Consider the following 16,687-nt stretch of genomic DNA (forward strand, 5'->3'; position numbering starts at 1 on the left):
ATTGTGTTTATTTGTGCTGTCATCATCTGTAACCCCCTCTCAGAAAGTGAACAGACTGTCACATAAAAATAGAAGTGTGAGGGGAGGAAAGATCCAGAACACCTGTCTTATATTGAACCATTACTACCACTAAGATAGCAGCCAGTTTATCAGGTCAAAATGTCAAAAAAAAAAAAAAAAAAAGATTAAAATCCAAACACTTTCTCCTCCGTCCTGATTGATGCTCTTCAATCAAACCATGCTCTGAAATATGGAAGTGTTCTGACGTGCTTAAGCAAAGCCTGAAAGCTCTCTTGTTCATCCTCAGCTCATTACAGGAAACATGCTGTTAGCACTGTGACTGAAATCAGGTCTGAATCAGATGAAGAGCACACAGAAATGACCCACCAGATCCATTCATTCAGGAGGACATGGCTCTGTTCTTTATCAAGGTACACTTTAACCAAGAATTTAGAAACTTAAGTGAGGAAATGTCCAAAATCTCACCATCAAGAGAGGAACCATAGAGCCTCATTTCAAGTTATAAGAGTGCTAGGTAAGAACTGTACGGCTCATGTACCTGATTCATGGATCTGACTGGTTTGTTTTAAGAACTCGTTGCTATGTAAAAGAAATCTGATAAAATGATCACAGGAAAACCTTAAAGGGGAATTGTAATATTTAAAACCTCGGCCTTATGTTTGGATCCCCCCTTTTTTTTTTAAAACCCCAAATGACTTTGCTACAAAAACATCCAACTTGTTTTGTCTCATTTCCAGTAAAATGTCTCACTAAAGGGGCTGTGAGGAGTGTCTAAGTGATCTTGGAAAAGTCTCCCTTCTAGGTAAATGCCTGATCATAATCCACACTTTAAAATGAGATTATCAGCACCAGTATAGGTCATTTCAAAATGCTACCTCTCAACTTCCTGATCAGGTCAAGCAGGACCGGATTGATTAACGGCACATCTAAGTCTATATGACAACACCATGCCTAACTGTCAGACAGAAAAAGGACAGAAGAAAGCTAAACAGGGGAGTAATAGAGCACGGGCCAAGAGCTAAAACACGGGTTAATCCGTTTGTGATAATGTTCACTCCAACCCACAGTCATCAGTTATTCTGCAGTTCAACCTTGAGAGTCTATCAATAAGATGAAGAGTGAGGTTACGTTAGCTCTGCTTGGTGAGGTTGGAGTTGGTAGATGAGTACTGACATGTCTCAGAGTACCACCGTGGGCTGTGACAAGTGCTAAATGTAGCTGGCTACTTAACTACAGTACAAACTGGCAAAGTTTGCTTGTTGTTGCGTTTCAAATCGTAGCGCAGCATAACTGTTGACAAATACCTTACCTCTTTACGCTGTATCTGGTAAAAAGTTGTTTGAACAAAAAAAAAAAGTGGTGGTAAAAAGGAGATTGATCTCCATTCATTTCCAAAACAAACACACACCTTGTTCAGTCCTGTATTTATGACAGTGTGCTTGAGACTCTAGGCCAAAAGGTGTCCCTGTAGTCCAACTCAAACAGATCCTCCTCTCAGTCCCTTTGAAGGTGCTTTGAGATCTTTCCATTGTTCATGGACTGTAGTGACAACTGTGGCCCAAATCAGTTGTGTTTGCTCATGATTAAGACTGTTTCTCATGAGCACAATCACCAACTCTCATTAAGACTCTGTTTTGGAAGTAAATAAATGGAGAGCAGGTTTTCTTTTTAACACTACTTTTCTTCGTTCAAGACAACTTTTCCCAGGATGCAAAGTGACGAGGTAATGTATTTTTTTGTAGTTACATAGCCCTATTGTTTGAAATGTGACAACAAGCTACCTCTTTAAATTCAGTTTGTGTGGTAGATAGTGATCTGAGTGAGAATTATGTATCACAAACAGGCAAATAAATAAAAGTGAGATTATCTTAAGTTAGCTTATGAAGTCCTCACAGAGCCTTTAAAAGTTGTCACATTCTCCCAACAAGTCCAAAATAATCATATTAAATGATATCAGTAGATAAAACTATGTCTTCGGTTATTGTCTCAATTCAAGAAGCTATAAAAGAAAAATTCTCTTCATCCACTAGAAACGTGTTATTACTCATTACAAGCAATTCAGGCTTAAATTTTTCTGACTTTAATATTTTCATAAGAAATAAGATATTTTTCCAGGGGACTACAATTTTCACAGGAAATAGGAAGAAAAGAAACACCGGCTCAGTTTTGACTTTTTGTACTGTAACAAGTTTAAAATCTTTTGAGCTTGCTTCAGAGGATTGCTTCAACCCTCAGAGATTAATTAACTGTATAATGTTAGGGGGTAAATTAATCCAGTTGAAGTGCGTCCACAAAGAGTGCTTGTTTTCTAAATGACAGAATTGGATCGTTATTTTAAGTAACGGACAGCAAAAAACTTTTTTTTCTGAGAGCCCTTTTCACAATGAGATTCTGCTGCAGTGTTGTAACAAAGCTCTTTTACATAAAACCGATGAGATATTAAACACCTGTTACTTCCCATCTGCAGTTTGCAGCTCTTATCATGGCTGCAGGTTGAGCAATCAAATAGAATAACTGTTTTTTATACACCAATTGGTCAATTGGTTAAAAAAATAAATAAGGCCGAGGTAAGAATACCGTAATTCCCCTCTGATGTTAAAGTTAGAATAGAAATATCAAGCATTTATGAGCTGAGTTATATTGCATGCTGTGTCAGTCAGATGGTACTGAGTTCGGAGGAGAGTAGTATAGTGTAAAACAGATGTACCATGGAGGAGGACAATACAGGGAGGACTCTCACAGAGGAACTATGCTTTATGTTATTCTTTGGGCTAAACAGAGGGAAAAGATATTTCTTGATGACAGGAGGCCGTCCGTCAGGAGCTTGAATCTGGAATAAAGAGGCACATGACTGGTGGCACAGGGAAACATGGAGCACATGACAACAAGGAGACATGATTTTACATCTCTGTACAGGAACTGTAATAAGGGCAGAGCATCACCAGGAGGGGAAACAGAGGGCAGACACACAGGTAGAGACATATATGTATGCATGAAATAAAGAACGCACTGCTGACATGCAAGTTACCATTTGAGATTTCTTCTTCTTCTTCTTTATTGCTCTGAAGAAACCCTGCTTCTCTTTTTCTTTAGATGGCTCAGAGGAGTTCAACACCACAGTGTCCGGGCCGGTCCTAAAACAAAACAAGTGTTACTACAGACCAAGGATTTCTTTTTCAGTCGTCCATGACACTTTTTGTTAAAACTGTCATCACGTCAGCAGTGAGAACTTCAATTTACATCACTGAATAAGGCCTAATAAATCCATTTGGGTTATTGTTAAGTGAACATGAGTTATAAAAGACATTCTCAGTGTAAACTTAATTCATCATGGTCAGTGGTGCCAAGCAGACATAAATTACCAGGGGTCAAAAGCTGGTTGACGTTTGGAGTGGTTAGTCAGACCTGGACCGTCCCCAGAGCCCCGGCTCTGACCTCTGCTGTCATGGAAGGAGTTGTCTGGCCGGGGAGAAGGGACTGTTCAACAAACACAACAAACACTGTTTGTTCATGGTGGTAGGAATGCTAATATCAGATGTTTAGTCCACCCTCAAGAAGAAAATAGCTTTGAAATGTGTAGTGATGCAGGTCAGTGCAGACAAACATCATGACCCCACCTCATGAGTCGGCAGGTTAATATTTAAACCCTAGGCCTCCATCAGGTCAAAGGCTTTGTTTCTCCATTGCTTTGTTGAACGATCAGATACCTGCACACAATCCTCAACTGAGCTTATGTAAGGGCTGGTAAGTATATGTTAACATGCTAAAGTGAAAACCTCCGGCTGTGAGAAATGAAGCCATGGGGAGGTGTTAAGAACTGCAGTTAGTTGTGTGTCCCATGGAGGCTGGCTCCTGAAGTGCCGTAGCCACATAAACACCAGGTCAAAAAGCTGATTTTACAGACTCAGTTTTGAAGACATTAAGATCACTGGGTAGTCCAATCAGAGGCACACCTCACCTGGAGTGGGCGCCATACAGATGTTAGAGAGGAGGCTCAAAGCCCATCTCTTGAGTCAGCATTTCTTATACGGCTCCCAACAACAGGGCTCAGAACTCGGTATAAGAAACAGATGGGTGACATCACAGACACTATGCCTGTTTATCATCTAGTCTGTGATGTGGAGCAAAGGATCAAATCTTTACAGAAAAGGGCCAAGAGGCATGTGATCTACTCTTAATCATAATGGGTATATGTAAATGAAATACATTAATCACTCCACTTGACATCTCACAGGCTGTATGCCATAACTGTACAGGAGGGGATTCAGGGTTAGACTTTTTGAAAACAATCTAATTTATATCAATAACAGTTCTGTTTAATTTACATATGAAATACTGATAACTGTGTCAACAGACACACAGAAGGAAATATGTAAATAACGGGGAGGATATAGTAAAACAATGTACCTACATGAATTATGACTCCTTTCCGTATAGGCTTTTATCCATATAAAGGGGTGCTTTCAAGTGTTATAAGTATTGGGGGGTTGATGTCATCAGAAAATGATCTTGTATAAAAGGTGGCGCTAAAACACACTGTCTGAGCAGAGACAGTTTAAATCAATCTGGTCCTGTCCGACTCGATCGGGGAGCGAAGAAGTAAAATTTAGAAATAACCTGTATTGCTACTGATAATCTAATTTTAAAGTGTAGATTACAATCAGGCATATATCTAGAAGAGAGACATTTTCCAGATCACTCAGAAACTCCTCACAGCTCCTTTAAACTGAGGTTATAGCAGCCATTAGGGCAAAAAATGCTGTTAGTTGACACGGGCCCTGAAGCACCACTGTGCTAGCATCACTACAAAATGAAAGGATCCACTCACCTCCTGCACAAAAGTGTTATTCTAAAGATTGTGTAGTTTAATAAATGTAGCAAACCCTGAGGAATGGACGTGTTTGATTTGTATTAAATGCTTTTATGACCTGCAGTAAACAACAGTCGAGTGTCTGAAGCTTGAACATGAATTCCTTCGTGCAGTGAAAGAAAGAGAAAGCAGTGTGACTAAACCAACCTCTGTAGAAGCTGCCCACCCTCCGAGGCATGGATTCACTGTAGATGTTTCGGTTTTCTTTAGATGAACCCCCATCTTCTGTTTGCTGGTCATGATACAAGCCGACCTGAGTCACAACAGAAGACCTGGTCACATAAAAACTAAAGGCCAGCTGCTTTTTCGTGCCTCTCTATCTGAGCTGATGTTTTTATATTCCTGAAAGCAGGCAATAAAAGGAGGAAGGTGTATTGATTGACGCTTTGTAATTTCAATAAAACAACATCTTTAAGACTAAATATAGTTTCTAAACCGCTCGGGTGACAAGCTTGTCTGCGCTATCATAGGTAGTCACATTAAAGGCAAGCAAAGCACACAGAGAAAATGAAGAGGCATCTGATGCGCAGAGACAGAAAGAGAGAGATAGAGAAAGCAGTTCATGACAGCAGCATCCACCCACATCCAGTCTACTGAGAGTGCGGATGTGGGTGGGGAATGGTGGGTGCAGGCAGAATGTCGGACCTCGCTTTTTTTCCGCTGTGTGTGAAAAGATGCGGTGTTGTCCCTTGTCGAGTCCCTTATTGGGGGTCTGCTGTGGGTGACCTCAGTGGGTGTCTGGTCACTCTGTTAATGGAGACATGATTGAAGCATGACGTGAGCTCAGCTTAGCAGCGTACACTTACAAATAGACACAAGCAAGCAGTAGTTACACTACATGTGTACAGTCTCAGAAATATAACATTTTTTACTAACAAGAGAACCACACTTTCATCACCTGGGCCCGATGCACGTTCAGCCATTACCGACCATTAGTCCTAACGTTCTGTTATAGAACGTCCCTTTCAGCTGCAGCGTTAGCCGCATGCACCACTGCAAATAATCGTCCAGTTAACTAATTACACTATGAAAGAGAGGCACGTGCAGATTACGTCATAATTAAGGGGAACCTCCTGGAAAACCCCATCAAACAAACTCGAACTGTGCATGTCTACCGCTCATAAATAGTAATAAGCCTGGCGAGCAGTAACGGTGTGACCGAGAGAAGATCAAGAAAAGTTTTTTAGCTGGAGAAATGGAGATTTAATTACAAGAAAACCCAAACAGCTGTTATCCGTGAGTCAATCAGGTAAACAAAGAGAATGAGAAAGTTTGGTGATCTTGAGTAGAGTAAATGGATGTGGTGTTTCCAAGCGCACAGTAGAAAACCTCAATAATAAAATCAGTATTATGTATCAGTATATATAATACATATATATATAATAACAGCCAAAGAGGCGCTGTTATCCTGCCATTAGCGCCTGTAATGGTCGGGTCTACCTCCATAAAAGCAAACGCTCTTTTGGGCCGTTAACCTGGCTCATGCATACCGCTAATCAACTTTTCCGTCTGTTTTCCCCGCTAATGGCTTGTCATGCATACGGGCCCTGGTGATTAATCAGAGGAAGATGAAGTTGATTAAATCTGGCTGCTCCTTCAAATACGGGAAACTAACTCTTGAGATCTGGCTAAAAACTGAAACACGAGTCGTGATATTTTCAGATGCCACCAGAAAAAAAGAAGATCCTGCTGTACAAACTGAGAGTGAGGCAGAGTTAACCCAAAGAACCTGATGTAGGCCTCAGATACGGTTAGATCACGTAGGCTTTCCTTAAACTTAGAGAGGTTTGATGTGGGCTGGAGACTGACCCTACTCATGTCTTCTTCTCTGGAGGAGCCTCCAGAGTGGCGAGGCAGCGTGCGGTGCTGCAGTTGAGGAGACAGAAGCTGGAGACTGCTGGCTCTGGTGGGCCCGCCTTGCCCGACCACGAGCCCCTCGTCTGCCCCGTGTGTCCTCTGATCCCTCCGTACGTACATGGAGTGGCGGTGTGGCCGTTGCTGGGAGGAGAAGGGGCTTGTGTACCCCTGGCCGTAGGACAGAGGGTCATGTGGGGCGGACAGAGAGTGAGAGTGGCTTCTTTCGATGCCACCCTCCCCCGGCTCCAGGGTGTCTGGAGACTTGGCTTCCTCGGAGGACTTGTGGCGGGTCGAGGAGCGCCTATAAGATGAGTCCAGAGTGTTGCTCTCTCTTTCTGAGCGCATGCTTCCTCTGCTAATCCCACCAGGTCCCAGTCTGTCCATCCGGCGAGCTGCTGGACTTCCCGGAGCCGTGAGGTCCAGGCAGCTGGAGGGAAAATATCGAGATGTCGGTTCATCGGCGTAGAGGTGCACATCATTTAAGTTCCCCACTGACTTTGCATCACTTAGCGTGCCGTAGCTCTTAGACAAGTTCAGGTAGGCAAACTTGGAGGGGTTGGAGCTGTGAGACTCCATGTAGCTGTGTCGACTGTGTTTGTCCCCTGACTGAAGCGTGTTGGTCTTCCCCTCCACAAAAGAATGGCGGTTCTGCTGTGAGCGGAAGTTGGATTTGAGGTACTTAGCTCCGGGGCCGTCGGAAACTTTGGACCCCAGGTTCATCTCGAAATCCCCCTTACTCTTGCCTTCCCCAGGGCTGAGCAGATGAGGCAGGTTGCTGCTGGCCAGGTCCATGTTGCAGGAGGTGGAGTGGTTGTAGATCTGGGGCTGGTAGTTCTTCGGGTGCAGAGTTGGACTGAGGTTGATGGCTGCGGGCATGTTGCCGTTGAGGAAGGCGTCGTTGCTGGGGAGGACGTCATCGTGCCGGGGTAAGCTGGAGCACTCTCTGCTGCTGGAGCGGTGACTGCTGGAGCTCTTTCCTCCGTGGCTCCTGAGAGTGAGACGAAGAGGGAGGAGAGAGATATAAACATTCAGCCCACAGAGGATGTATGCCAGTTTCATATTGCAGTGATCATGGCAGCAATTCAACCTGGTGATGACCTGATAATAATATATCTTTACAGCATATTAAAATGACTTTGCTGTTGGATGTTATTTAAACCTGAGGCTTTTCCTCACACATACAGGAACAGTTCCCCACATGTGTGGAGAGCTTTGAGTCCGGAGCTGTACAGAAAACAGGGCTAAGACGTGACTGGGAATTCTGTAGTTCATAAACTTTTCTTACAGTTACAGAAATATTTACATGATTTTAATTTTTCTCCTTTAGCCGGCTGTTAAGAAACGTCAAAGCTCTCTGGATAATGCAGGCAATTTATCTTTTCTTGTTTTAATCCTGTGCAACGCTTTGTGTCTGCGTACCCATGTTTCATGCTGCTTGAGTTGTGCCTTTTACATGTTCCTGGTTAACAATCATGTGTTATAGTTCCTGAGGTAATCCGCAGGGATTTTAACTAACTGTGTTCACCTTGTGCTCTAGGGATGTGGGTTGGTGGGTTAGAGGTGAAGGGTTGTACGTTGATGTGTGTGTTGATGTGGGTTTATCAGGTCACTCATGGTTATTATTATTATTATTATTTTTTGTTTGTTTTCTTTTCTATTCTTTTGTCAAGCACTTTGTGTTGCCACTACTGTGCATGAAAAGTGCTTTATGAATAAAGTTTGATTGACTGATTGATATTTTGGTCACTTTGGTACAGAATGAAACCAAACTAAGCTCGGTAGAGAGGTCTGAATCGTTTTACAATGAGTATTCAGTAGAAATGTCACCACACAGTAACTGCTGCAGATAATAGTCCTCAGGGGGGCTGCGGACTGAAAACAACCAGCCACATTAGCATAAGAGAAAAACACATTAAATGGTACATGTGAACCGCAGGGAGACGGTGACAAGCTCTAACAAGCTGTAGTACCCTCTCTGACCTGCTGGGGGTGGTGTTGTCTCCGTGGTGAGGTTTTCTCTTGGAGGAACGGACAGGTGTAGGTGTGGGTGGGCCAGGCCGATCCACCAGCCGCAGGGTCTGGAAGGCGTGGTGGTTCAGGCTCTGCTCGGTGAGAAAGCGTTCTGTTGGGTTCAGCAGCAGCAGGTTCTACAGCACAAAACACAAAGACAGGGAGGGAGGGGGAACCTGTGAGAAACCCAGAACATCTAGAGCTTCCAAACACACTGAAACAGTCATGCCATCATGACTCACCGCCATTAACATTAAAGTCAGGCTGCTGCTGCTACGTTTGATTGTCTCACAGGCACCAAATGAGCCAAACAATGATGTGAAATATGATGTGTGACATTTGCTGTCGGCTTGCTCAGATAAAAATGTTTAATTACTCGTCTCCAAAGACCTTAATGAGATCTAAATCCTGTGAGAATCAAATATGTGAAGTGAAGATAACATACCACTTCATACAGATGCTGCAGAACTAATAAGAAAAACTTAAGTCCAGCTTTGCATTTAGCAAACATTTTTGTTCCTTTAATATCCAAATTGGACTCAAACAGCCTGATTGGAGAGGGGAGAGATGCATGTCCTTGCAGAATTCAGTCCTGAGATGACATTATGTTAGCAGTGAGTCATTATCTACTGGGAAAAGCGCAAGTGCACAAGCACAGCCCACATTCTTGACATGGAGCTCCTGTTTACAGTGCAGACACAGCAATAACAGCAGTGCTGGAACTGGGATATGAGCTGAGAGATGCTGAAGCAGTGAAGAGGCAGCGCGCAGTCACGACGTAAACACACGCAAAAGTGATGCGATTGTCACATGCCTGGGTAGTGAAAAATGGCGTTTTCTGAAGTGACAGAGCATTTTTTTTTGGTTCTGGTGTGTAAGTAGGAAGAAACTGGGCCTGATGGAAAGGTAGGAATAAAAAAACATCTCTGCAGCAGCCAGCTTAGTCAAACCTGTGATCCTGTACCTTAAGCAGGTCCAGCAGGCCTCCGCCGATGATTCCCAGGTATCTTCGCTCTAGAGTCTGGGGGTGGTTCACAGCAGGGAACTAAAACAAGAAACATTCAGAGGATTAAAGTACAGCCAAAAATGTTACCACAACAAGTGTCCAAGTGATAAATGATTAAATAATCACAGATCTGAAGAACGAGCCACAGCCTGTACTACAAGCAGCAACGAGAAGAGGAAACACTACCACTGTTTTCTTCTGAAGTTGATTTAAACTAACAGAACTTAATCACAAAATTTTTATCCAGGAGTTTTTGTTACTCTACATGTTGGAAGCATCATATGTTGTCTGCAGTAAACTTTCAAATTTCAATCTTGTCACAAATCCCTGTTATCCCTCATAGAATTTATAACTCAATCTTATCACAGTGCAAAGAACCTCATGTACATATGATGGTGATTAACCCCTTCCTGCCTGTAAAACTTTGCAATACATAAAAATGTTTTGTGTGTTTTGGCATCCTTACAGATACTAAATTGTGTGGAGATTGTAAATTTAAAAATAGCACATACCATAGTTATGAATAAGTTATATGATATTTATAGATTTAACAAGTTCGCCCTCTGACCAATATATTGCAACATTCAATATGATCCTTGATATGTGTAGGATATGAATCAATAGGCTTTAGTGGGATACAAGGATCATCTCAGCTGTATCAGAACCTGACAGGGAATGACACAAGTTGAAAGGCAAAATGTATTTCAATAATACTTTTTACAGTTAAAATTTGCCACAAACAAATTTTAACTGTAAAACTGTCCTAATTATGAATGTAGTCTCAGTGATGTCACTCTTTGGTTTCCTGAGAAGCTATGAAGTCAAACAACGGTGGTCACCATAGTTCTTTTGATTCATAAAATTTTAATTAAAAGTGACAGATCATTTTGAACAAAGACAGCACAGTCACTCTGCCATTACGTCCAAAATAAAACACAAACAACTCTCTCTATGTTTCAAAGTCTGAGAATAAACAAAAGACTAAACAACAGTATTAAAGGAGGGCATGTTGTATCAGAGATGTGTTTTGAATGTTCAATCATGAAAATAGATCATATTTAAAGGTAGGGTCTGCAAGACTTTCCTAAAAAAGAAGATGTCAACTTTTACAGGAGTAATCTCAATCTCACATGCTCACTCATCCCTTCTGGACCTCTTTACATGTGTGTCAGTGTCAGTGTCTGCCTCAACCTTCTCCTCTGCCTGTATGTTGATGTTTTGGTTGTACTGGGGTGTTTCTGGGCGGAGAGTAAAGCTGCGTTTCCACCAAGCCGTACGGGTTTGGGACGGTTTGGGACAGTTAAGTCTCATCCCGTTTGCGTTTCCACAGCAAACTGTGCCCTCTCGTGGTGGGCGGCGTGTAAACTGGATGCCGGAAGCCACAGCTGGTAAACAATAGCGCGACGCGGTAGCAGCTTACCCCGCGGTTAAATCCAACAAAGAAGAAAACGCGACACAGTAAACATAGAGCACGGATGGAAGACATGCAGCATTTCGTCCTCTCTGTGATTTTCATGTAACTCTCTGTTACAAAGTGCAATCCAGCTTGGTTTCAGAGAAGCCTGTGAGCCGCCAGGAGACATGCAGCCGCTGTCGGGGTGAGTGACTATTCTTTTGACCAATCAACCGTCTGCAGTGTGTTGCTCCACCTCCCGGATTGGTTCAGTCTGGCACCCATACGAAAGGGTCCCAAAAAAGTGGGACGGCTCGTCTCGGTTTTTAGGGATGAGTCTGTGGAAACGCCAATAAAAGCGCAGCGTACCGAGACGAACTGACCCAGACTGCTTGGTGGAAACGCGGCTTAAGTGTGGTTACCTCAGGCAATCCCAGTGCACAAGTTACTTTGCGTGTTGGTTAGCGAGTGGAAGAAGCTACGATTGAGCAGCTATGATAGTAGCACAGAGAAAGAAAATCACAACCAAAGTGAAACAAAATGACGAACAGATAAAGCTTATTCCGCTTGACTTTCACTCACTTTCAGGCACTTGGAGAGTGACAAATAGCGACGTGAGTTGGCTTTTTGCTAATGGGGTATATGTCAAATACCTGTGATTAGCTTGTGCTAACATGCCAAGTCAGGTTCACAGCTCTTGAGTCTCTCCCATGGAGAAACAAAGATGCCGCAGGTGGTTGGCGGGCAAGAGAATGTGTTCACATAGTCATGGTCAGAGGCAGGGGGTGTGTGCTGCCGCTGGCACTGATCCAAGGAGGAAGAGCCCAGTTTGAATGTTGGGTTTACTAACAAGTAATGTAAATTCCTGCAGACCTTACTTTTAGGCTATTTCAAATAATCCTTATCTTCTACTGTGTTATGCACCTAAGGCCTCTCTGTTTGACTGAAGTTCTTTTGTGTAACTTTTATCTATTGTGGCGCCAGCACTTCTTTAGGAATATAAGAAGTTCTAACTCATCTTGTCTTACCTTGCAGAGTGGACATGCAGTTTAAAAAAGCTCAAATGAGATAATAGTAAATGTGGTCCAGGAGCCCAATCTTGCAGTGACTCAGGTGTTATTTCCAAAAGCATCTTCTTGAAATTGCAGGAAGCTTTTAGTGAAAAAGGAAAATATATCGGTCTGATGTTGAGCTGTAGTCATTGCTCTGCTGCATTTTGAAATAAATGTAAATGATAATGAGCTGAGGAGGATCAAGTAGGGAGAATTTTAATAATCCAGAGCGGAGGACATGGAAGTGTGAGTCAAGAGTTAGGGAGTCAAACAGGACCAAATAAAACTCTTTTTGATGTATTTCTTAGCTGATGAAAACAGGACATGACATGTTCGTGTGACAAACATGAAAGATTTTCATCTCTAGGTTTGATATTTGGGGAAAAAAAAGGAGTAAAAAAAATGTGCCGCTCTCATCAGATGTTTTATTATATTTGTCTGATGCTGCCCTGCAAATTCTACTCGAGAAATGACATTCTCCAAACTCCTTTCATATCTCAAAAGAGCATTTCTGTACGTGCTTTCCTCCACATTCAATCTTCTTGTGTCAACCTCTCTTTCTGTCAGAATTTTCCTTCTGACTATTGTGAATCTGCTGTTTGCCAAGAAGAAAAAAAATGTCCAGAAGCTGTTCTTTTTCCATCACACATTTCCAAGCGTTGCAGAAAGCACACCGTAGGTGGCCAATGTGATAAAACAACCATCAAACATCCTGTGCTCACTCACTCACAAGTGTTGTGTGGTTTCTTGCTGCTATGATGCATTAATATTTCAATAAAAAGAAAAAAACTGCCTGTGTGGCTCTTTCACACACAGATCTCCCCTCTAATGATCTTTTCTGCTGTTATTAAAAATAATTTGGTTGTAAGAAGGGGGTGTAAACATGAACGTCCAGTTATTAGCAAAGTTTAGTGACAGGGTTGCGCTCTCGTCTTATTTTAATTACAACAGGAATAGAACTGTCTGGATGAGAACAACTGGAATTTAAGCATGACAACAGGATTTAAGGATCCACAGAAACAAAGTCGTCGACAGCCATTAACAAATTTTTATCTCCCAAGTGTCCTAAATTTAAGAATGCAGCATTATCAGACAGGGTACTAATCAGCGGTTATTCACTGTCAGGTATTCACAATAGTGGCAATTAGTATCTTTATCCTAAGGCGTGGGCAGACAGGGGAAGCAAAAGACGACCCTGGTCTGTTGTACCACCAGACTGCCACAGCAGACTTATCACAGCCTTCCTTCACAGAGCATACAGGATACATAATACACGATGACTCATTGTGATCCAATCAGTCATGGCAAAGCAAACTCAGCCAGGAGGAAAAGAAGCAAGAAGAGACAGAGCAGCGAGAGGGAAATAAGCGAGGGGAGCAGATCAGGAGAAAGATCAAGATGAGAGCGATGGAAGAAAAGAAGGTACCGAGCAGGAGGCTTGAAATCAGTTCACAAGATCAGAGAGATGAAAAATGAAGATGACTACCTTTCTCAAACAGCAGAGGGCATAATCTGCTTTAGACCTTTCTAATTGGATGTCACAATGTTTCTGATGTTGAAAGGAGAATAGGGGTGCGCAGATATGGCAACAGTGTTTCTAACTCGGGAAAGACCGATAATTGGCCAGGCTGAGAATTGGTGCTGTTATTTGACATTTTGAAGCATTTCGGCTTCAGCCTTTTTGTAATAAAAACAAATCCATTTTAACCTGGGTTATTGTGGCTTTGATGCAGCCACGCCTTTCCACCTGCAGTCACTTCTCTGTCTACAGCATTGTCCCACCCACAGTGCCATGTGGTTGGTCATACGAAGAGCCACGTCTCAGGTAACAGCCAATCAGCTGTGAAAGCTGTGAATGCACAGTGCTCACACACACACACAGCAAAGAGGAGAGAAGGTTTTGCTGTGTGGAGAAGCTCCAGAGATCAGATTTACACTTCAAAAGCAAGTTTAGGCAGCAGACCCTACTGTAACTGTATAAAACACCCAAGTCCCTTTTTTAAGTTATCATTTAACTTTATAAGACATACTGCTGAGCCTGGGAGCTGTTTGATAAACATGTTCAAAAGCATTTAAACAAAGTGGTGGAGTTTGTTTTATTCAAAATTTTGGCACCAATATTTTCTAGTTTACTGCGAATGTGTATCAGCTCCAAATATTGGTTATAGGCCTCATTGATCACTAGTAATCAGTACTGGCCATGAAAAAAACACATCTGTCTATCTCTATTTTCAACATGTCAGTGCTAAACGATTCAACAATTTTTAACATTTTTTTAAAGGATAATAGCACCGCCCACTCTTTCTCTCCTCCTCGTATATGTGTGGCGAGTAGTGTCCCAACACCTGCTCTGCACCAAACAGAAGCTCTATTCACACATGCACAAAACTCCTAGAACTTGTCAAAAAATTTGGGATGAGTTGGATGTGAGAACAAAAGCAGCAAAGAATTTCACCCAAACTGAATTTTTCTGCCAGCCCCTCAGTAAAGTTCTTACAGAACGTCAGGGCAACACAGCTGGTGCACGTCAGGGAAAACTGACTGAAAACCAGCAGGTAAGATTGACAACATTTTTATAAGGTGACAACTACAAACCCAGATGAGGGACATGAAACAGGATTAAAAAAAAAACATCTGAAGTTGAAGAAATAGCATTATTGTCAGGATGAAGAAGGACAACAATGTCAGCACTTTGTCCATCCACACATTTCAACAACATAAATGTAAAAAGTGCCGTGTTCTGCCTCCCGAGACTCATCTCTGTACCCCAGCCCAGCAGCTCGCTTATCTGACAGGGAACACTTCACGCTGGGAGGTGTGACCACGACTGAACAAGCAAGTTTGGAAAAGTCAGACACAGAGATCCTGAATATTTCTCTGAGTACTGAAGCATGCATGTGTGAAAGAGACGAGAGACATGTTATGAAAACATCAGGGTGTACATATTTTCCTATTCCTCTTTCTTTCATAAGTTTCATTTATTTCTGAAACTTTTCTCCTATCGATTAAAAGTACCTTTAGTATCCTTTCAGAATAACAGCACCCTTGATATAAAAACTGGACATTAATGAACCTTAGTGTTAAGAATTGAAAAGGCAAAATAAACGAGTCACACATCACGGGTTTATGAGGCACAGTTTGAACATAAACTGGATTAATTGCAGCTGTGAAAAAAGTGTATGAGGGACATATATTGTTGAGAACTGTATCTTATTTCAGTGACTTACATTTTTACAGCCTGCTACAAAAAAGTTTTCTGTTTAGACCACTCATTTCTTATAAGGTGGAGAATTATACTTGGATTTCTATGATCAAGATTAGGGCTGAGTTACTGGCCAGTAGACCCAATGCAGTCACTTTCTCCATCTCAGTCAGGGGCATTCAGGACTTCCCATATGTTGACCAACCCCACTGCGCTTTGGAACTCCTCTTCAGTTACTAATTAGTGACATTGTGAAGACTATATTCATATTTTATGTTTTCTTTACTTCTTATTGTGAGATGAGTGTTTCGTTGAATCCCCCGGAACAAATCAAAAGGAGCGGCAGTAAAGAATGACAGAAGAGGTCAGCAGAAAGAGCTGCAGCGATGGTTTGAGTAAGAAGTTTGTTACCCGCAGCCCGTGGAATCGTGGGTTGTTATAGAAGAGCTTCATCTGCTCAGGTGGGAGAGGTCCCAGCACTTTCTGGATGGTAAAGAGCTGATCGATCTCACTCTCTCCTGGAAACAGAGGCTGCCCATCACTCAGCTCTCCTAGGATGCAGCCCACTGACCACATGTCCACCGCCTTCCCGTAGGGAGCCCTGGGAACACACATTCAAGGGACTGATTATCAAGGCTAGTCAATGGAAAAGGTGCTGAAAGGACATGTCAGAGTGGTGAATGAGCTCCAGCACAAAGTTAAAAAAGTAGCAGACATACCCGAGCAGGAGCTCTGGAGAGCGGTACCATCTAGTGGCCACATACTCGGTGTAATTGGCATCGGTCCCCTCAGAGAGATTACGTGCAAAGCCTTGGAAGAGAAGACAGGGAGGCAATAATCTTATAATGAGAAGCTTTTTGATGTTCCACATGCTGTGACACCTAAAATGATTTCAGACAGGCTCCTCTGTGGACACTCGTTATGACCCAGAGTAAGTTATAAAGTGTGAGTTAGTGAAAAAGCTGCAGGCACACAGAAGAGAGGATGAGCCCTCTGCTGGCACACTGAGCCTGCAAATGTAAAACTTTATAAATGCGTGATACTGCTTTACATATATGGTAAATGAGTGGCTTTGTATTAAGTGCTTTATATCTACTCCCACAAGATTTAAGCTCTAAACTGAGGCCAAAAATCATAATCTTCTTTCAGTGGCTTCAAAATAAACATCACATCAACTTAGAATTACAGAAAACTCTCATATTCTATGAATTTTAACAGATTTTGGGAGATGAGTATTTACATTTATGTTTAATTTACAAAACTGGAGTTATTTTTA

General features: G+C 42.3%; 1 protein-coding gene across 7 annotated transcripts in view; it reads right to left on the minus strand.

The window, feature by feature from the left end:
• The window catches only part of LOC141788789 (cyclin-dependent kinase-like 5), a 74,385-nt gene that overhangs the window by 5,053 nt on the left and 52,645 nt on the right, over nt 1–16,687 (minus strand). For 3 of the 7 annotated variants that reach the window (XM_074667855.1, XM_074667854.1, XM_074667856.1), the window contains exons 8-17: nt 16,131–16,221; nt 15,823–16,012; nt 9,723–9,803; nt 8,729–8,895; nt 6,701–7,736; nt 5,537–5,638; nt 5,039–5,144; nt 3,384–3,498; nt 3,050–3,155; nt 2,729–2,851 (exon numbers count right to left, since the gene is read on the minus strand). In XM_074667855.1, coding sequence (XP_074523956.1) covers nt 2,729–2,851; nt 3,050–3,155; nt 3,384–3,498; nt 5,039–5,144; nt 5,537–5,638; nt 6,701–7,736; nt 8,729–8,895; nt 9,723–9,803; nt 15,823–16,012; nt 16,131–16,221 — 2,117 coding nt within the window. The remainder of the gene's footprint in view (nt 1–2,728; nt 2,852–3,049; nt 3,156–3,383; nt 3,499–5,038; nt 5,145–5,536; nt 5,639–6,700; nt 7,737–8,728; nt 8,896–9,722; nt 9,804–15,822; nt 16,013–16,130; nt 16,222–16,687) is intronic. The other 4 variants (XM_074667857.1, XM_074667859.1, XM_074667858.1 and 1 more) reach the window with 4 other exon arrangements.

This window comes from Halichoeres trimaculatus, unplaced genomic scaffold (assembly GCF_033239565.1).
Source record: "Halichoeres trimaculatus isolate MK-OKI-2021-1 unplaced genomic scaffold, fHalTri1.1 fHalTri1_scaffold_4, whole genome shotgun sequence".
Lineage (NCBI taxonomy): Eukaryota > Metazoa > Chordata > Actinopteri > Labriformes > Labridae > Halichoeres > Halichoeres trimaculatus.